General features: G+C 38.7%; 2 protein-coding genes across 3 annotated transcripts in view; one reads left to right on the forward strand and one right to left on the reverse strand.

Moving 5' to 3' along the window:
- Nucleotides 1–6,924: 6,924 nt before the first annotated feature.
- Nucleotides 6,925–10,056, forward strand: si:ch73-1a9.3 (non-histone chromosomal protein HMG-like). Its single transcript, XM_017489917.2, has 6 exons — nucleotides 6,925–7,169; nucleotides 8,451–8,477; nucleotides 8,584–8,613; nucleotides 8,740–8,781; nucleotides 8,888–9,001; nucleotides 9,113–10,056. Exons 1-6 carry the CDS (start codon nucleotides 7,152–7,154, stop codon nucleotides 9,158–9,160), a joined length of 279 nt encoding a protein of 92 aa, XP_017345406.1. The 5' UTR covers nucleotides 6,925–7,151; the 3' UTR covers nucleotides 9,161–10,056.
- A 9,038-nt stretch (nucleotides 10,057–19,094) lies between these two features.
- Nucleotides 19,095–20,688, reverse strand: part of rps25 (ribosomal protein S25) — a 251,835-nt gene continuing 250,241 nt past the window's right edge. Inside the window, exons 3-6 of one of the 2 annotated variants that reach the window (XM_053686559.1) lie at nucleotides 20,308–20,400; nucleotides 19,821–20,004; nucleotides 19,296–19,394; nucleotides 19,095–19,151 (exon numbers count right to left, since the gene is read on the reverse strand). In XM_053686559.1, coding sequence (XP_053542534.1) covers nucleotides 19,300–19,394; nucleotides 19,821–20,004; nucleotides 20,308–20,400 — 372 coding nt within the window. In that variant the 3' untranslated portion in view covers nucleotides 19,095–19,151; nucleotides 19,296–19,299. The remainder of the gene's footprint in view (nucleotides 19,152–19,295; nucleotides 19,395–19,820; nucleotides 20,005–20,307; nucleotides 20,401–20,688) is intronic. The other variant, NM_001200292.1, reaches the window with a different exon arrangement.

A 20,688-nucleotide genomic window follows, 5' to 3' on the forward strand; every position in this document is an offset into this window, starting at 1 on the left:
AATGCATTAAACCCTGTATTTCCTCATGCACCACCCTCTCGCTTACAATGCAGAGAACCACACAAACATTTGCATGCCATGTAGTGATTTAAGGCGAAACCAACGCTCTGTGCAACTCGGCCAATTTTCGAGCCAAACCATTTTCAAACCAGTCGGACAGAAATCCTACAGAGGAACCTGAAGAATGAAGAGGCTACTATACGTGTGCAATGAAACACAAACTCAACATTTAGGGCAGCTGGGGTGTGTGGGGTGGCAGTTTTCAGCCTTCTCAGCTTCTCAACAACAGGAGATGTGCTGCGCAGTGTTTGGATGCAGTTCAAGAGGTGGTAGTGTGCGTTATAAGTGTTACTATAGTGGTTTGGGCTCCATCTACAGGAAGAGAGCAGGTGTGAGGACATGAGGAGGATAAAGTGTGATCTCCTCCCCACTGTGGACAGCCGTGAGACCACGGCTCACGTCTTTGATTAGAGTCAGCGGGGGACTGAAACACAAGGTCAAAACAGGACATCAGTGTACATCATACAAGAGGACGTGCTTCAGTTTTCATATCAGAAATCTATCGATGTTGCTTTTGCTATATGAAATGCAGACTTAAATAGACTGTGTGATACCTATCTGCCTTTTAAGATTACTTGTCACACCAATAAAATGTTGCTTGAATTCCGTAACAAACTGTGCAGTAGTGTGTCAAATTATACAAGAAAGATCCTCTAACGATAGACCTGCGATTAAAGAAAATGACTACATTCTGCTTACGTCAGTCATTGACAGATGGCCTTGCATAAATTATTCAAAGTGTCCAATGCTGTAGTTCGTTTACATTTCGCCATCACCACCGGAGTATCTGTAGCTGTCCTGTGAGTTTCATGTCTTCCCGCAGCTTTTAGACAAACTGTCTTTGATAGCAATCGTCCTAAATCATCACGTTATGCATTCTAAGACCGTAAGTCATCAGTTGTACAGTCTAAAATCTCAAAATTCAAATTTACACACATTTAGAGCTACACGGCTAATGTAGCTAAGCAATAATGGAAGTCTCGCACCCAAAAAACCCCCAAAAAACATTATTCATTGTTAAAATAAGTCCATTTTTAATGTTTAACATAGAACTACATAATTATTTGCGTTGCATTTTGCTACAATTTTACCTTCAAACGTTGCCGTCAGGGTCTGTGGAGTGGTAATGGGGGTGGGTGGAGGGATGGGGCTGGGGGTGTATGGGTGGTGATGGGGGTGTATGGTCAGCAGAGTGATACCAAACCAGGCTGAAGTAAGTCCAAGATGGCGGTTCCATTTAGTTTCATTTCATATTTATGGATTAGTCGTAGAAGAATTGGATGTGGTTTGAGGAAAATATTTATTTAAAGATTTATGATGCATTATACTTTCTCCAGCGCAAAACTAAACTAGCAAAATTCAGATGCCAAACTTGTCTTGGTTGAATAATTGCCATTGAGAATAAAGGGGAACATTTTCTACATTGGATTTTTGGACAAACTGTTCCTTTATGACTGTGCAGCAGTTACGTAAGAGGCAGAACGTTTATATTATGCATGAGGCCCAAACGAATGACATGTGGGACTTCCATACTAATAAGGCTTAGCATTTGTTGCCCTCTAGTGGCTGAGGTACCCACACTTACAACCAGACAAAAGATCTCTGTAAGTTAAGTGCTGATCTATGGGCTTTATGTTCTTATTTTCTTCAAGCCATTATTGAAAAACGCCTGTATAATGAAGCAGTAAAATATCCTATTACCATATTGCACTGTGTTTGTTGTGTATAGATAAACTATAAAATCTATGTCACTGCACCATAAATCCTAATGGATAGCTGCTGTGACATTTAACCTGGGGGTGTGGGAGTGGACAGAGTTAAAATGGCTGTCTCAAACACAACAGCAGCATTGAGTTGCTGAGGAAGTCCTATAGAAAAGCCATATAGGCAACTGTATTGTTGGGGAGGGGAATCCCCCTAATGACATGCTTACATCTGGCCTTTACACTACATACAATCAATTCTGTCCCAAAGACTCGTTATAATTATTTTTTGTGTTTAGACTTCTGTGTTTAGACTTAATCACACCTGTTGTGTGTGTACTGAATCAATACACTCGACTACAAAAGTCAGCCAACTGTTGACTAATTAAACATAGATCATGTTTAATCAGGCCTTTAGGTTCTATTGACTCGTTAGTAACCTCTTTGAATAAGCCGCCATGTTGTAAAAGCACTGAACCATTCGATAGCAACTGAACATTCTTTAGGAGTGCATTCAAAACATATTTCTTGAAATAAATGCTAGAAATACTAAGTAAACTTCTAGGCCAAGAGAATAATTTCAAGCTTAAAATTAATACAAATTTCTAGAAATAGACATAAGAAGCGTATAAATGGTTTCTCTAAATGTAAAGTACTGTGCTCATGTCTTAGGCACCCTATTTTTTTTTTTTGTTCTTTTAAATACAAAGTGTGTATAATAGTTTGTTTGTTTTTTTGCTGAAAAAAAGGTCACATTTTAGCTATACAAGCTTTATTTTTTCTTTAAAAAAAAACTATTTTACAGGAAAACCTTTGTCAGTAAAGAAAGTAACATATTACATATTGGACTACATTTCAGACAGAAGACATAATGATAGCTGCAAAAACAGGAGCAAGTGTTGCAATGTCTTTAGAAGAACTGTAGCAGGTTCTCCATGATGCTTAGAAAAACTTTCCAGCCAGTGTTCTCATAAAACTATGTAGTGTACCTGAGACACTATTTTTTTTTCAAAGGCAAAATGTTGTCATGCCAAAGACTGACTTTGTTTATTTTGCTGTTTACTGCTCTTTATAGTATTGTAGTATTACATTGTTATAATATTATATACAGTAAATGTTTTATATATAAAACATTTAATTTCATTAAATAAAGGAGTGTTTGCTTTCAGCATTTCCTTTACATGTGCCTAAGACTATTGCACAGTACTGCAGTTAAATTGCTGGAATAATTTTTGGCAGTATATTTCATTCTAAATGGATTCTCTAAATGAAATTTTACAATACAATTGCCATTAATTATTTTACAAGTCCCTCAAAACATGACCTCTTCTTCTCCCACTGGCAAATCTCTTCTTTGATCTAATCTGTCACCAGCAACACCAAGGTCAAAAGTAAAGAATGAACCTTATTGTGACCACGGACAAAAAAAAAAGGTCACATTTCTGATCAATCATTAATTTAAAGACTCATGGGAAATAAAAGATTTACATAGGCTATATGTAGCGATCTCACTGAATACATGTTTTATACATAGTATAGTCTATGACTTTATTATACATAATGTATAACGGTGGTTAAACTCACTGTAAACTAGTTCTTATAGGAGCTATAGATCATGTAAGGATTAAAATATGATGAGACACTGCAAAGCTGATTATTGTTTTATTCAGCTTATACCATGGCAATTTGCTAATGATAATTTTTTTTTTATGAATTAAAGAATGACACTCTTTTTTTTTTATCAGTTTAGTTACATTTAATGTTGTGGAACATCCATGAAACAAGTTAGTTCCTGTTATCATTTACATTATAGCAACCCTTTTAAACATTCTTTCCGTCCTGGGCCTCTCTCCTTTTCCCTTCTTTATGAAAAATACAAAAGTTTTTTCCCCCCAGGAAATAAATACTACATATGTGTCTAATGTGCCTAGTTTGAATTATCTGACTTGAATTATGTTCATAAAAAAATACATTTCAGATGTGAGCATAAAGAGGCCCGTGCCAAACAGTGAAAGATGTCTTCGGATGCAAAAAGTTGAAAATCTGTGATCTAAAGAACAATACTTTTCTGAGGAGGCTCAGATCCATCAGCGTATGTGGGAAGTCGTCCCATGTGTTCTCTTGTAGCAAGTGTTATTTCCTATACTGTGGTGTGCTGGGGTGCAATAAAACAGAATGCTAACAGGCTGAATAAACATATAGAAGAGGTGAGATGTGCAAATGGTGGTGGGAGGAGAATTGTGTTCAAATGGAAGTTCACCCCCTCCACTTGTTAAATCGAATACCTTTAGCAGGCGGCTGATCCAATCAGGGTTCATCAGGAATGCTACAGGAAGTCATTACATAACTCAGAGTTGGGAAGTTATTGTATAGAATTATGTCATTTTTTGACCTGTTTTCAAGCTTCAACATAGGGAAAAAAAACATCATTGGGATGATTTAATGAAAGCTTGACTATATTTGGTTGTTGCTTACTTGTGGTGTTTGGTTGTGCAATGACTTCCCTTATGAAATCTTTAAAAGGATGTTTATCTTTCTTAAAAACAACATAGTGTGAACATTGGAGTCGAGGAAATGTAGCATCTCAAACAGGCTTTGTCAAGCTATGCAAACACCTGAAGGTCATCTCAGGGGATTAATATTTCAAAAGCATTTTGCATGCGATACCGATGCTTCTTCAGCATCGTCTCATTTTTGTAGTAAAGTGCGTCAGTACTTATGGGAGACCATGTATTAACTGATCAACTGACAACGCTAAGATGGGGGACTATGTATGCTAGCACCATGTCGGTTGTGCCTTCATCAGTGGATGTTCATGGACGTCCACTTCTCGGTCCAGTCTTCTTGAATTTGTTGTGAACGATTTCAATGCGTTCTTCTTTTGTCAAAGCCATTCTTAAAAGCCATCCGAAAAGAGAATATAATATAAACTAAATGTGAAAAATTTTGGAAGACACTTTGCTTCAAAAGTGTTCATTTCCAATATGTATAGAGACGTTTGGGACACTCTGTAGATTGATATACTGATTGCCAGGGCTAACATAAATTGCACTAAAATGCTGTCAAGTGAGAAGCGTTCGTAAATATAAAAAGTAAATATACCCCATGTTCGGAAATACCAGAGACATGGGAACTTGCTCCATACAACCTGAATGCAACTCAGTGTAAATTTAAAAGCCATAAAAAGCCCGCTTTTCTTTAAAGATGGCTGCTTGTGTGTTCAGTGTCTCAGACAATGGAAGAAACATGTAATTACAACCCTGTACAGATAGAAGTACAGAATTTTTAGCACTTTCTTTATTGTGGACGGCACATGAACATTGCAGTGTGCGTGCATTCAAGCCGCACGTGCATGCAAGTGTTGCAGTTTGTAATTGAGCCTCATTTCTTCCTCCATGGCATGGAGATGGAGGGGATGGTGGTGGGCAGCTGTTGTGCCAGAGAGGCCCCTGTGCTCACTGTGTTATCTGAAACCCACCTGCCACTCCCACTCCCCCCCAATCCTCAATCCTGTGTGTATGTGTGTGTGTGTGTGTGTGTGTGTGTGTGTGTGTGTGTGTGTGCGTGTGCGTGTGTGTGTGTGCATACACACCGCAGAGGGAAACAGCAACAGGAGCCAATGTTTTCCCGCCTGAAAGTTGGGCCTAAAGAAAGCCATATGAGGGCTGTGGGGGAGGGGAGGAGCACAATGTCCCGGTAGTCAAACTGTTCCTAAAATTCCCTTCTACAAGTTTGGGTTGTGTTTATGGGTACATCAGCATGTGTGACTTCAAATTTAAGTTAAGGCTGAAGGCTTACATTAAGCAAAAATTCATGAAATTCTACAGATTTAAGTCTAGGGTTAAAGAAAGTCTATTGAGGGTTTTTTTTGTTTTTTGTTTTTGGATCAACCCAACAAAGTTATGCGTAGCAACTGGCATGTAAGACCTCCTACCCGAAGCCAGTGTCAGACTTTGCGATTACAGTGGTGTCTTAAGATTATTACTTGTCTCACTGTATGAGATGATCTCAGTAAATTCTTGGCCGAATTCACGTTTAAATCAATGTGTGCACTGTAACAAACGGCCATTATACATATATTATGCAGTTTGCTAGTTAATGTGTCGTTACTGATTAATTACAATCGTTTTTATGAAGTGTTTTATATTATTTTACTTTACAAAGGCTTGACAGAAATTATAAAGTTAACACATCAGGTAAACACACATTTAGTCCCTCATTCCCTTTCATCACTTCAGAGTGACCTGAAACATTTTTATTCAATTTTATCCACCACAAACGGGGAAAGACACTTTTATTTTATCACTATTTATTTATTTATTTGATTTAAACCCATGATTATTCAGTGAAATAGTTTACATAATGGAGCCTGAAATTATTATGAATATTTTTTGGGACTAATTGGGACTCCATTTTGGATCTTGTACAACAATTCTCTCTCTATTCAAGAGGGGGGAAAAAAGTCTTCTGAAACCAGCATACTTCATCTATTAAAAAAAAAAAAAAAGAAAGAACAGAGAGAGCAACGCCAAAGGCATGTAGAGCCATTTCCTCATATACAACATGGGCAATTACATAACACGAGGTTAAAAAAAAAAGAGAGAGAGAGAGAGAGAGAGAGAGAGAGAGAGAGAGAGAGAGAGAGAGAGAGAGAGAGAGAGACTGTAAATTGTTTCACACAAAACGGTCGCCATTTTGGTCCCAGCAGCTCAACACAACTCGCCTGCACTCCTCTGTCACCTTTGTGGTCATTTTTAACCCCGACTTCATGCACGTTAGACACTTAATACATACTTAAACTACATATTATTAAAATGTTAAAATTCATACAATTTAAAAAAAAACATATATAAATATATCAATTCGACACAAACACATTTGTATTTGTAATTTTTTTTTTTTTAAAACACACGAGTCACTGCTGAAACAAATACCACTCCAGTGATTGGCACACGCGAGCACCCACACAGGTACGTTGCTATGATTTGAAATCGCATTGTCGCCCTGGGGAGCCAATCAGCACGCACGCGAGGCGGAGAGGGGCGTCGCGTTCGGTTTCGAGCACCAATCGGGTGAGTGCGCGAGGCGGACAGGAGGCGTGGTCAGTAGCTCGGTGCTGTGATGATGAAGTGAACAGGAGGGGAGGGAGGGGGGAAAGGGGGGAGAATCCAATCCGGTTTTAGCTAGTTTGTGTTTCGATGGGACGTTAACGTCTTCCTGCGCTGAAACCTGTGTGTCTTTTTATCGAGCTAACTAAGCACTGTTGTTAGCTATTTTTAGTCTCTTTGCCTTGCTTACTTTCCCCCTCTTCTTGTATCTTATTCCTGGTTTTATTTTTTATTTTTGTGTGTGTGTGTGTGTGTGTGTTTTAACACCTCAAAAGCAGCCATGCCCAAAAGGAGCAAAGTAAGTACTTATGTGTGATACTTGGAATTCTCTTTGATCTGTCTTTTAATCGGTGTAAATGTGCAAAACGTGCCGTAATGCATTGCTTTTAAAACATGCATTCGAGAGTTATATCTCTGTTTTTGCTTTGCTCGCATTAAGTTTGCAGTGTGCATTCGTTTTTGTTGCACGTTTAAAAAGAAAAAATATATATATATTTATGTGTTTTGATTTTGCCACGCGCTTCATTTCGGTGTGCACGGACTTGGGTTTTCCTTCTTTAACGCGTTGCACGAGCGCGTGCATTTCTGTTTCAGTTAAGTGCATGAAGGTGGTTTTGTTTTTTCTGAAGCAGGTTATTTTCATGCTCACTGTTTACAAATGGACGAAGTAGCCCTGGATACATGGAGCTAGACAAAGGGGTGTAACTGAGGCGATCTCTACTTTTCACTTATTCTTCCCTCTCCATAACCTCATAAGCTAAATGCACGTTTAAAATAAATAAATAAAATTACATGCATTGTAGGTCGTTGTGCTTTTTCGAACGTATACGAATCGTTTTGTATGTGTTTTGGGGTTTTAAATGCAAAAAAAACCTCGATCCTTGTTTTGGAAAACGGTCTTGTATGGAAATGCTCCTCCAAGAAAAGCTCAATGGTCTCTGGTATGATCCCTTCGACCGCTTTTTGTTTTTTTTCCCTTTCTTTTTCTCGAAAAACACATTAAAAATAAAACAAACGCGTGTGTTTCTCTGGGAGTGAATTCTACTTGTATAAATGTATTAATGTGCTTATAGACGATACACGTTCGTCGCCATAGCTGTGAATTCGTGCAAATCTGTGGTTGTAAAAATGGCGAATCTTGCACACCGCAGCGACTCTTGTCGTTTTTCTGGCCTTTTCCTTTCCTTTATAACGGCCCCAAACTATCCGAGTATGTCCTGGCAACAATGAAAAGCAAGGGGGGAAATCAGAATCGGTATCAAAACGCCATTTTAATCGTATATCTTTAATTAAATCGTCAACGTTGCTGAATAGATTAGTGTGGAAGGGAGGCGGGGTTCATAGTTCCCTCCTTCTCCCTCGTGCGCACACGGGCAGCCAATCAGCACACAGCGGCAAGAAAATGGCGGGCTTTTGAGATCAACATTAGTTTTTATATATATATGAAGGGGGTGGGGCGGTGTTTGCAGTTTGAGCACCATTGAGTTGCCATTAAAGTTCTTGTTTCTATTCTTCTTTCAAGAAGTATAACATCTTGTTTTTCTCCATTTAAACTGATTAAAATTTCTTTGTTTTTCAGGCGAACAATGACACTGAAGCCAGTGAGGTAAGTTTGTTTTGAATCGTAAGACGAACGCTGTTTTCACTACTCAAATTTGTGACGGCACAAATTCACACGTTCCTTTGATGTTTTTGTGTGTGTGTGTTTTCAGCCCAAAAGGAGATCGGCGAGATTGGTAAATGTAAGTAACCACCCGATGAGCAATACACCCAGCACATTTAGTTTGTACAAATAACTGTTTTTTTTTTTGTTTGTTTGTGTGGTTTTTTTTTTAACCACAAACCGCATGATTTTATTTGATTTTCAGAAACCGGCACCTCCTAAGGCTGAGCCGAAGCCAAAGGCAAAGGTAAACACACACAAAAAAAATAAACAAGCCTGTCGGTTTGTTTTACTTCCTTGTTAAAGTACTGAGATTGATAGTTTATTAATCGGTAATGACATGTTCTTTGTAGAAGGCACCTGCCAAACCCAAAAAGACTAAGGAGCCCAAGGAAGACAAGCCCAACGACGAGGAGAAGAAAGAGGAAGTCCCTGCTGAGAACGGCGAGGCAAAGGATGACGATGAGGTACGCCTTCGGGCCTGTGATATTTGATAAGAATATCTGCCTTTTGTATTTAAAAAAAAACCCCCCCGAAAAGAATCAGATGTAAATTGTGCGTATTTTTGATCTTTTCAGGCACCAGCAACAGAAGAGACGGAGAAGAAGGACGACGAAGCAGAATAACGTCTTGTCTCGAACCAGTGCTCCCTGTACCTCTCTTCTTGTACAATTCAGGGGAATATTTTTATCTACTATTTTCTAAAGGCAGTTTTTTTAGTAGTTTGATTGTAGAGACACATTTTTTATGAAAGCTACAATGCGTTTCGAGGGGGATTTCATCCCATCCCACATTTCTACATCCAGAACAGTTATTGTCTGTCAGTTCCTCTTTTCAAAGTGGGAAGGAGTTACGCCATTGGTGCGCGCACACACAAACACATTGCGCATGGCGATTACAAAGACAGTCGGACAACTTGCCCAAATGACTAACATTCCATTGGCTCAATGAGGGATTTTTTTGTTGTTGTTGTTGTTGTTTGAATGTGTGTAACCTGTTATGTATGCGTGCGTGGCGGGGAGGGGTGCGAATCACTCATCGTTTTCTTGTTTATAATGAGGCAGATTACTTAGAACGTTTGTAAGCTGTGTACTGTATGTTAATTCTTGTACCGATTCTGCTTAATAAACCTACTTTGTAGTACTGGAGCTCTCCATGTCAGGCCTGTGTATCATCACGTGTTTCGTTGTCTTTCCTGTGATAGCACCACAATAGATCTATATAGCAGCTGTGAAACGATCTTTGACTTTATACGCAGCGTGTAATGGTACCTTGTCCAGATGTGGTCAAGACTGAATCCTTGGCAAAGCTAAAAATGCATCGGCGTGTTAAAGCTTGGCCACCTTTTCAGGCCGGGTCTAATGATCGAGTGTAAGATCTGGCAAAACTGTACAGCACTAGTACCAGCAGTAGCAATATACATGTGCAACTACAAATGTACAGTTTCTTTCAGCTCATTGTTTATAGATGTATCTCTGTGTATTGTTTGATTAAAGCGAGCCAATAAAAATTGTTTGTGAGACCTGTTTCTCCCGCTTTTATGTTCATCCACTTTGGGTTCACAACTACGTTATTCAGTGTATAATGATTCGATTCAGCGCCGCCTCGCTAGTATATGATACACACCTGTAATACTTCTATATGTAACGTAAAAGACTAGTAAAAGTTAATATTACAGTTACTTGATCGTAACTAGTTTAACATCATGTTGGTTCACGGCATCGTGTCTAAAGCTTTAACTTTTTTAAAAAAATAACAGCTTAAAAGTTCAAATCCCAGGACTGAGAGAGCCCATTGCTTAACCCTCATTTGTTTACATGCTTGTAGACTTCATTTTTCAACACATAAAATTGCTCAAGTACAGAGCAAATTCTTTAATAAATTCTGTTTTCTATATAAACGTTTGTCTTCTGTCCAAAAAAAAAAAAAATCTGGAAAAATGTAAGATTACAGAGAACTATTATGTATCCCTCTAAAGAAATGAGGATATTTAATAATAGTAATATTTTAACCAAAAACATATAAAGATGAGGTATTTTATGTTTTACCTACTCAACTGCATAGTTTTTTGAAGATAAATGTTTATTGAGGCATGCAAAACATTCCAAAAAAGTTGGGACAGGGGCAATTTAGGACTAATAGCGATGTGACGAGTTGAAATAAGAAGGTGATGTGAAACAGGTGAGGCAATCGTCTAATCATTGTATATACATGGAGCCTCCAAAAAAAACTAGTCCTTCAAGAGCAAGGACGGGTCGAGGCTCGCCAATCTGACAACTGGTGCGTCAGTGAATAATCCAACACATTCTCCAAAGACAAATCGTTAGGATTTTGGGTATTTCACCTACTGCAGTGCATAATATAATTAAAAGATTCAAGGAATCCGGTTAAATCTCTGTGCGCAAAGGGCAAGGCCAAAACCACTTCTGAAAGCGACTGTCCAAACTTTTTTTTTTTTTTTTTTTTTTTTTTTTGGAGTTTTAGAGATTAGAAATGAGTGTATATTTTCAAAAATAAATTCAATTCACAAAGTAAACCATCAAATAATGTGTTTTCAATATAGTACAGGGTGAATTGAATTTTCAGATGACTCTTTTTTTGTTTTTTTTGCATTTTCCATGCTGTCCCAACTTTTTCGGAATTGGGGTTGTAATATATTATAATTTCTGTAGTAATCTAGTAATTTATAGGGACTTGTATGGCAGATGCTCCATATAATTCAGTCCATATAGGATTTTGCAGAGTTTTTTTGTGACTGTTATGGCCAAAATTGTTTGATTTTGCTACGGCTTTTTTTTTTTGCGGAAAATTACTCGAATTGGTGAAATTGCAGTTGCACGAAATTGTTTTGAATTATTTTAAAATCATCTCGTGAATGCCAGTTTGTAATGAAAGAGTGCATTTTTATGGCATGTGATTATAGTTTGCACTCGCTGTGTTATTACAGTGGAATAAGTCCTGGCGTGTGGTTAGTAAGCAGGATTATAAGAATATGGTTTGCATGTGCGATTAAGAGATTTTGCGCGACTTTGGTGAGTTGTTGATGTGAACAGCTGTCTCTTTGAACTTTGCCCATAGTCTACAGTAGAAAAATCAATGCGTGATAAGCCATTCATTCTTTAAGCACAGTATCTGGCTCCTGATAAGTTCAAAAATTATTGTAAAGTTACAATTATCTTAACCAAGAAGGAGAACTGAATTCATTTAGCAATCGGTAAAGAAATGTTCAGTGTCTGAACTTTGTTTCTTAAGTTAAGGCTCATATAGCTAACGAGTAATGAGATGTTTATCTCACAAAAAATATTCTTCTTAAATACAATGTTTTACAATGAATTGCACTCTGGTGGGATCATGTTATTGAATTCAAATTGGAAGAGTACAGGATGAATAATCAAAAAATTAAATAAAATTCACCATTTTAGTCACCATTTACTATATGGCCAAAAGTATGTGGGCATCTGAGTCTTGAACATCCCATTCCAAAACCATGGGCATTAATATTGAGTTGGTCCTCCCTTTGCTGTATAATAACCTCCATTCTTCTGAGAAGGATTTCCACTAGATTTTGGAACGTGGCTGTGGGGCTTTTGAGTTCATTCAGCCACAAGAGCACAAAAGGTCAGGCACTGATTTCTGGGAAGAAAACCTGGTGCGAAGTCGGTGTTCCAGTTCATCCCAAAGGTGTTTTAGTTGGGTTGACATCAGGGCTCTGTACAGGACATTCGAGTTCTTCCACTCCAACCTTAATACGCCATGTCTTCATGGTGCTCGCTTTGTGCACAGGGGCGTCGTCATGCTGGAACAGGTTTGGGCTTTTTGGTTCCAGTGAAAGGAAATCTTAATGCTACAGCATACAAAGACATTCTAGACAACTGTATATTACCAACAGTTTGGGGAAGAACCACATAATGGGTGTTATGGTCAGGTATACACATACTTTTGTCCAGACAGTGTGTGTGTATAGAACTATAATTTTTTTTGCAGAGATTTCCTCTACAATTCCACCATCAAACTTTGAGAGGTGGGGCCTAAAGGGGGTGGAGTCACACCAAACTGCCCAGAGATAAAAAAAAAAAAGTGGTTGTGATCATTCACCTGGTTTATGTGACACCGCTGAAGAACTGGATGTGGTTTGAGGTGGATGTTTACGAGGTGTCGGCATGCATTTACAGGCAAGATTATTAGTTTGACACTGACAATTGACACGAATGATGTTTCACCAATACCACTCACCCATTCGATCATTAGCACAGAATATTTCCGAACCTTCTCTTAGCTACAGCTTCCCGTGACGGTCGTCTTAATCTAGCCCAGATGCTGGCCCCAGGTCTAACCCTCATCTTGAGTGCTGCTTCCAAAACAGACAAAATGCTTACCATGTCCTTGGAAATATGTAAGACTCGGATGTGTAAATCCTTTGTCTCGTGTTGTGACACAACAATTACAAGTTTAACATTTTTGGTCTTTCTGAAAAACACAAGACCCACATGTGTTCGGTAACCAACCGCATTGGTTGTTTTGAGTTGCTTTAATTTTGGATTATAGTAGAAATAAAGAAGGTAAATCAAAAGGTTGTAAGAACAAATAGAAATAAAAAATAACTTTTAAAATTTTATTTAACGAGGTAAACACACATTAATCAACATCAGAATTTATGATGTAAATGAGTCAGATTTAGCCATTTGGCCAATCTGAGTCAGTTACATTCTATGGCCAAAAGTATGTGGAACCCTGACCAGCACACCCATATGTGGTTCTTACCGCCAAACTGTTGCCCTAGAGTAGGAAGCACAGAATAGTACAGAATGTCTTTGTATGCTCTAGCATTACTGTTTCTCTTCATTGGAACTAAGAGGCCCAAACCTGTTCCAGCATGACGACGCCCCTGTGCACAAAGCGAGCTCCATGAAGACATGGCATGTTAATGTTGGAGTGGAAGAACTCGAGTGTCCTGCACAGAGCCCTGACCTCAACCCCACTGAACACCTTTGGGATGAACTGGAACACTGACTGCACCCAAGGCCTCCTCGCCAACATCAGTGTCCGACCTCACTAATGCTCCTGTAGCTGAATGATCACAAATCCCCACAACCACGCTCCTAAATCTAGTGGAAAGCCTTCCCAGAAGAGTGGAATAGTGCAATACCAAGTATATCCAGGGCAAACAGACCTACGTATTAGGTCTGCCAAAATTCTATCACTTGAATTTTGTTGGATGATGTATTACAATAAAGGTGGAAAAAGATCTGATATGGTTTTTTTTGGGGGTTTTTTTTTCACAAAAACCTGCCATTTTAACAGGGATGTGTAGCTACACTTTATATATTCACTGTATTTGACATTGCATTTCTGACAAGGTTTGATTGACAGGTCTACCTTGTTGACAGTGAAAATTCAGATGCAAACAGGATTGCAAAGGTATTTTATTTTTGTAGTGTAGGGGTGAAAAAGTGCAATCGCAAATTTTGCTATTAGTTTTGCAATATGCCAGACTCGTACTAGTTTAGGCATTGAAAATGAAATGTCAAATTAACTTTGTGTTTTAAATTTGGCAGCTGCTGTTCCAGAAAATGCAAACAGATGTTCTGTAGTTGAATTTGAATGATGTGTGTAATAATGTCATTGTAAATACGGTGGGTCTTGAAAGTTTGTGAAGCCTTTAGAATTTTCTATATTTCTGCATAAATATGACCTAAAACATCATCAAATTTTCACACAAGTCCTAAAATGACAACGAGAACCCAAACCCAATATTATACTTATCGGTGAGTGGTAAAAGTATGTGAACCTCTAGTATTGGCAGTTCATTTGAAGGTCAGGTGATTTCAATCAGGTCTGAGTGAGCGTCCTGTCAGATCAGCCAATGTCTGATTTTTATTACACACGTTTGTGGAAGTGTATCATCGCATGAACAAAGGAGATTTCTGAGGACCTCAGAAAAAGATGCTCATAAGGCAGGAAAAGGTTACAAAACCATCTCTAAAGAGTTTGGACACCACCAATCCACAGTCAGACAGATTGTGTACAAACGTAAGAAATTCAAGACCATTGTTCCCCTCCCCAGGAGTGGAGACCAACAAAGATCAGTCCAAGAGCAAGACGTGTAATGGACTGTTAGGTCACAAAGGAACCCGGGGTAACTTCTAAGCAACTAAAGGTCTCTCTCACATTGGCTAATGTTAATGTTCATGAGTCCACCATCAGGAGAACACTGAATAACAATGGTGTGCATGGCAGGGTTGCATGGAGAAAACCACTGCTTTCCAAAAAGAACACTGCTGCATTTGCTAAAAATTGCATAGACAAGCCAGACGGCTATTGGAGAAGTGTTTTGTGAATGGATGAGACAAATAGAATTTTTAGTTTAAATGAAGCGTGATGTTTGGAGAAAGGAAAACACTGTATTCCAGCATAAGAACCTTATCCCATCTGTGAAACATGGTGGTGGTAGTACCATGGTTAACGGTTAAAGAAGAGTAAAGTGTAAAATGTTTTGGAATGACCAAGTCAAAATCCTGACCTTAATCCAATAGAAATGTTGTGGAAGGACCTGAAACAAGCAGTTACATTTACATTTATGGCATTCAGCAGACACCCTTATCTAGAGCGACTTATCTACTTTTACACAACTGAGCAGTTGAGGGTTAAGGGCCTTGTTCGAGGGCCCAACAGTGGCAGGTTGGTAGTATTGAGATTTGAACTCACGATCTTCATGTTCATGCGAGGAAACCCACCAACATCCCAAATCCCACTGAAGAACAGGCTAAAATTCCTCCAAGCTGACGTGCAGGACTGATCAACAGTTACCGGAAACATTTAATTGCAGTTATTGCTGTACAAGGAGGTCACACCACATACTGAAAGCAAACTCACAGATATGTAATATTGGAAACACTACCTAAGATATTTAAACTAATATTCTATGTCATAGTTGCTTTCCTCATACAGTTACTTCTAGATCAATATTAATACTACTAATAATAATGATTTAGTCGACCGGTTAATGAAATGAGGTTCACTGAAACAGCTGGTTTAGTGTAGTGTAGCGATGTGACAGCTGTAGTGTGAATATCAGTTCAGTGTCCATCAGTGTAATCCCTTCATGAATATACTTATGAACTGTTGTTTATGTCTTTCTTTACTTTAACATCAGGACTGAAAATAACTGGTTCACCAAGTTTTAACACCCTATACGCGTATTTACCTTTTTCCACCCAAGACTGTCCCATACAAAATGAAAGGCCTAGTAATGACACAAACACACCCATGTATACATAAAACATAAAGCTCTACAACTACCTGCATAGGTTAGAACAGGGGTTCCCAAACTTTTCCAGGGCATGGTCCCCCCAAATGGCATTAACATTTGACTGAGGCCCCCCTTTTGCAAGATGTCTTTAAAACACATTAAAAATACAGACATCTGAATTTAGCCCCCTTTTTTAATTATTATTAATAATTACATCTTTACATTACATTACAGTAGGAATTGATTGTGTGTGTGTGTGTGTGTGTGTGTGTGTGTGTGTGGTTGTCTGAGAGTGAGAAAGAGAAAACATACTAGTGGGAGGGATGGGCACACCAAATTGTTGAGGTAGGTGGTACTTGTCAAAGTAACATCCACATGAATGGCAGAACCCAAGGTTTCCCAGCAGAACATTGCCCAGTGTATCACACTTCCTCCGCCAGCTTGCCTTCTTCCCATATTGAATCCTGGTGCCATCTCCTCCCCAGGTAAGCGACGCACATGGACCCGGCCACCTTCTTCACGTTCTGATGCTCACTTGTCCACTGTTGGTGCTTTCGATGGTGGACAGGGCCCCCCCTATCGCCGGTTCACCAGTTTTGGTAGGTAGTAACCACTGCATACTGGGAACACCCTACGAGACCTGCCATTTTGGAAATGCTCTGACCTAGTCATCTAACCATCAAAATTTGGCCCTTATCAAAGTCACTAAGATCCTTACGCTTGCCCATTTTTCCTGACTGTTCTCTTGCTGCCTAATATATCCCACCCCTTGACAGGTGCCACTGTAACGAGAGAATCAACTTTATTCTCTGCACCTGTCAGTGGTTTTAATGTTATGGCTGATCGGTGTAAAAATATTCCATCAGGTTGAATGTGTTCATGCCACAGGGTTGAGTGAATGTTGTGTGACACTAAAATGGACATTTTAATAATCTAAAAATGATGATTCATGGAAAATGATGTGGAGAATAAGATGTTACATGGATTTACATATTAATGCAAAAAAAAAAAAAAAAAAAAGAATACGAGTCTTGAAGCATTTTAGTGTAGTTATTGAAAATCTCCATTACGACCTGTTAAACAGTGCAAACTTTCTTCAACCGTTCAGTGATGTTTCCACTGTTTTCTCGAATCATAATAACATGTAAACGAGAATTGTATAATAGTTAAATCGATAACATTTTAATTTGTCCACATTCTGGCTTACAGCTACTGCTTTTTTTCCCCTTCTCATTTTGATGAAAGTGCTATAATGAATCGTACCCTATTTTTTTTATACTTGGAACCAGGAAGTACTTATTGTAAACACACAAAAAATTCCTATATGTATATTCTGTTATTTCTTTTTATATTTTCCTATGTACTGCACTCATGATGTAGGATAAAAATAAAATAAAATAAAAACTTTACTGGAAGCGATTTCGCCACCTAGCGTTAGCATGCCTAATATGTCTTGGCAGCTTAACATTTTCATTCGCCATTTATGCTATCTAGCTGGATATTGCAAACTATGTATATATTTTTAAATTATGTTTCAGTAAGGCGTTTAAACATCCATGAAGAACAAAATTAGAACAAGTCACTACATTGTGTCCTGTCGAGGCAAGGCAGCGTTCACTGCGCATGCGCCGAAGAAACGACACGGATGTTTGCAGGAAAGTAACGCGTTAACTGTGTTTATTTCGTCTTTCAGAACAGAACAGACTATTTCATTCATTTACTACGGAATATTAAGACGTAACTTTGTGATTATGACATGTCCTTATCTGCAGAAGCTGTTTGGAGGTGCAGGGCTTGCTTGAACTCCTGGTGGCTTCCGGATTGTGCAAAGCACTCTGGGAAATGGAGTCTGTATTGAAATGGACACAGCTGTAGGGTCAAGTGCCCTCCATCACTGCAACACTTTCATGGCTGTCCAAAAGTTGCTACTATTTATCGTTTCCAGGTGAAAAAAAGGCATATTTAAAAATATATTAGATTTATCTACAAACCAGTCTTATTGGAACTGGTGAAATATTACAGCAATTAAACCAGCGCTTCACTTTATTAACAAGCTCAAAAGACTGCATCACCACATACACACACACAGTAGTATTTCTCAAATCTTTATTGAGCACAGAGTAATTATTCACAGTACAGCCTGGATAAAGTAAGTGAACCCTGCAGGACACCTGCTCCAACTGAGAGAAGAAACCGTCCTGAACTTCCTCCATTTGTACACAATTTGTCATATAGTTAATCGACTTAGCTTTAGAAATGCCTTTGAAGCTTTTTCACACTAATTAGCTGCTTTTGAGAGCAGACTTGTCCAGACTGTCTTAATTTAAAGGGAAACTCATCTCACTTCAAAGAACTCCGAGAAGTTCTTGAGAAAAGCTGTTAACAGAGAGGATCACTTACTTTTCCCATCCTGCACTGTGAATGATTATACAATATGCTCAATAGAAACCCGAATAGTACTACTGTACGTATGTTTTATTAGTTTAGTCACACTGTCTTGGTCTGTAATTGTGACATGGAGAAGATCAGAGCACATTTTACAAGTCATCAGTGCAAAAACTCAGGTAACACCAAAGGGTACACAAACTTTTTCTTGCAAATTTAAGTGTCCAAAACTCCTCCAATGGTGCAGGGGTTAGTCTAATCTCCGTGATGTTCTTCAGGTAGGTCTGAGACCACTTAAGAGCGCTCAATCAGAATCTAGCACTGTTTTTTAAAAATTCTGAATCGATACAAGGGCCATAGCACTTCCTTGTAGATGTGAGCTGCTAAACTAAGTCAAAACGACAGACGAAGGAGAAAAAACTCTCAAACTGCATAAAATGTTTTTAAACTATTTTTTTTAATTAGGGGTGTAATGATTGGATGTTTACACCCACTACTGTTAATATAACTATTTAGTGCTGCCTCTGTGTTGTACGTGCTCCGCTGATTTTTAAGCCAAGTTTTAACTACCAGTATTTCAGACCAATAAGTGTTTTACATGTGCGTCTTCAATTCTACATGCACCTCAAACAATTTGTTTTGCCTCTTGGTTTATTTTAATTATACGCAGTGAGGAAAAAAACAACCCAAAACACACACACACAAAAGCAAGCCGAACCAGAAGTATATAAAATAAATTGTGCTTAGATTCGGACCTTGTAATCAGACTGGTAGGTGGTAAGTGAGGTTTTCTCTACAACCAACACAATTAAACCCAACAGGATTAAACATAACCAATCGGGTTATCGCGCATTCACATGAAGGCGAAGGTCATGCCAAAAGTTTTTACATTCACACAATTTGACAAACTCAAACAAGACCAAAAATCAATTTTTTGTTGTTTATTTAACTATACAAAACACATTGATGAGCCAGAGAGCAACCTGAAAAAGAAAGAACAAAAAATAAATAAATAAATAAACTGGATTAGTACAACTGGAGAACAAGCTGCACATTATAATGCGAAAGTGTGTGTTATATATAAATAAAAACACACACCAAACGACATGAATCTTTAAAACGTTCACCTCTTTATGCTTCTTTCTCTGGTGCTCCCTCATCAGTGCCCTTGGTGTTGCGTGTGTAGATCACCTGAGCCCTGTGCTTTGACACAAGCTTGATCATACCTAAAGATAGAGGAAGAGGGGGAGGTAAGTCGTTTTCAAATTGACGGACCAAGATTTGGTTGGATATTGACGTCGGTCGTTATAGCAACAGCAGGAGAAGGTACCTAGTTGTCTAGCTACAAAGCTTTCAACTGGATTGTTTTTGCTAAAAGGTGATGTCCACTTACGATTGAGCGCATCAATTGTGTTAGTCATATTGAGAATCCGTATTTTGGATAAATAAACCTGCTTCATCGGAGGGGCGTGTCTAAACGTCTGTTCAGCGTTAACGTGGTTTAACGACTTATTTTCAGAAAAGAACCGTTTGTACATGTGAAGGAATACTGCCTGGTTTGTTGTTTTTTTAAAAAATTAAACCTGTTCTGCACGTACAAACGGTTTAACACCATCTCCCTCTCTCTCGTATCGCATTCTACCCCGCTGTACCTTTGCTGAGAAGTTCGAGAAGGGCCGCCCTGGCCAGGGAGCCCCTGATCTTCAGTCTCTCGGACACCACGGCCGGGGTGATGAGCTTGTAGTTAGGGACCTCTTTGTACAGCTTGTCGTAAGTCGCCTTGTCGAAGAGGACCAGGTTGTTGAGCTTGTCCCTCACCTTTCCTTTGGACCACTTCTGCTCCAGACAAAGGGGGGAGAGGGGGGGGAGAGAGAGAGAGAGAGAGAGAGAGAGAGAGAGAGAGAAACACAAAACGGCTTTACAGAGATACAAACATGCCAGAAGTGAGGAAGAACCATTAAGCGGATCGAAGAGGTGTTTGCTGTGAGCGATAAGATTCCAGGACAGTTTTTATGATTACAGCAGCAGTAATCATATCTAGAAGACCGTGTGCACATCTTTACACCGTGGAATAGAACTTCAGAAATGCATCCGGGGCAACATCAGAGTTAGAATAAACATTAAGAAAAGTATTATTACCTTCTTTTTTGCTTTGCCTCCGGATTTATTGACGGGATCCTTGTCCTTTTTGGCCTTGGACGTATCCTTCTTCTGCTTGCTGTCCTTGGGTGGCTAGACACAGATCAAAGAAACATCATTTAATGACTTATAGTCCAAAATATACAAAATAAAATTGGGCTTTACTAAAAGCAAGTACACCTGAAGTAAAATGTCTAAAAAGCCTAAAATGGAAAACATGGGGCTGAAAAACACACATCAATTAGCAACTTTCAGATGTTTTCCCCAGACATCTACTGCTTGGTAGCCTTAGTTAATGTTAAATACAACATAAAAGAAATGTAAATGAAAGAATTATCGTCTAAAATAAATAGCAACAAAGCTAGAAAACTTATTGTGTTC

This window comes from Ictalurus punctatus, chromosome 16 (genome assembly GCF_001660625.3).
Source record: "Ictalurus punctatus breed USDA103 chromosome 16, Coco_2.0, whole genome shotgun sequence".
Classification (NCBI taxonomy): domain Eukaryota; kingdom Metazoa; phylum Chordata; class Actinopteri; order Siluriformes; family Ictaluridae; genus Ictalurus; species Ictalurus punctatus.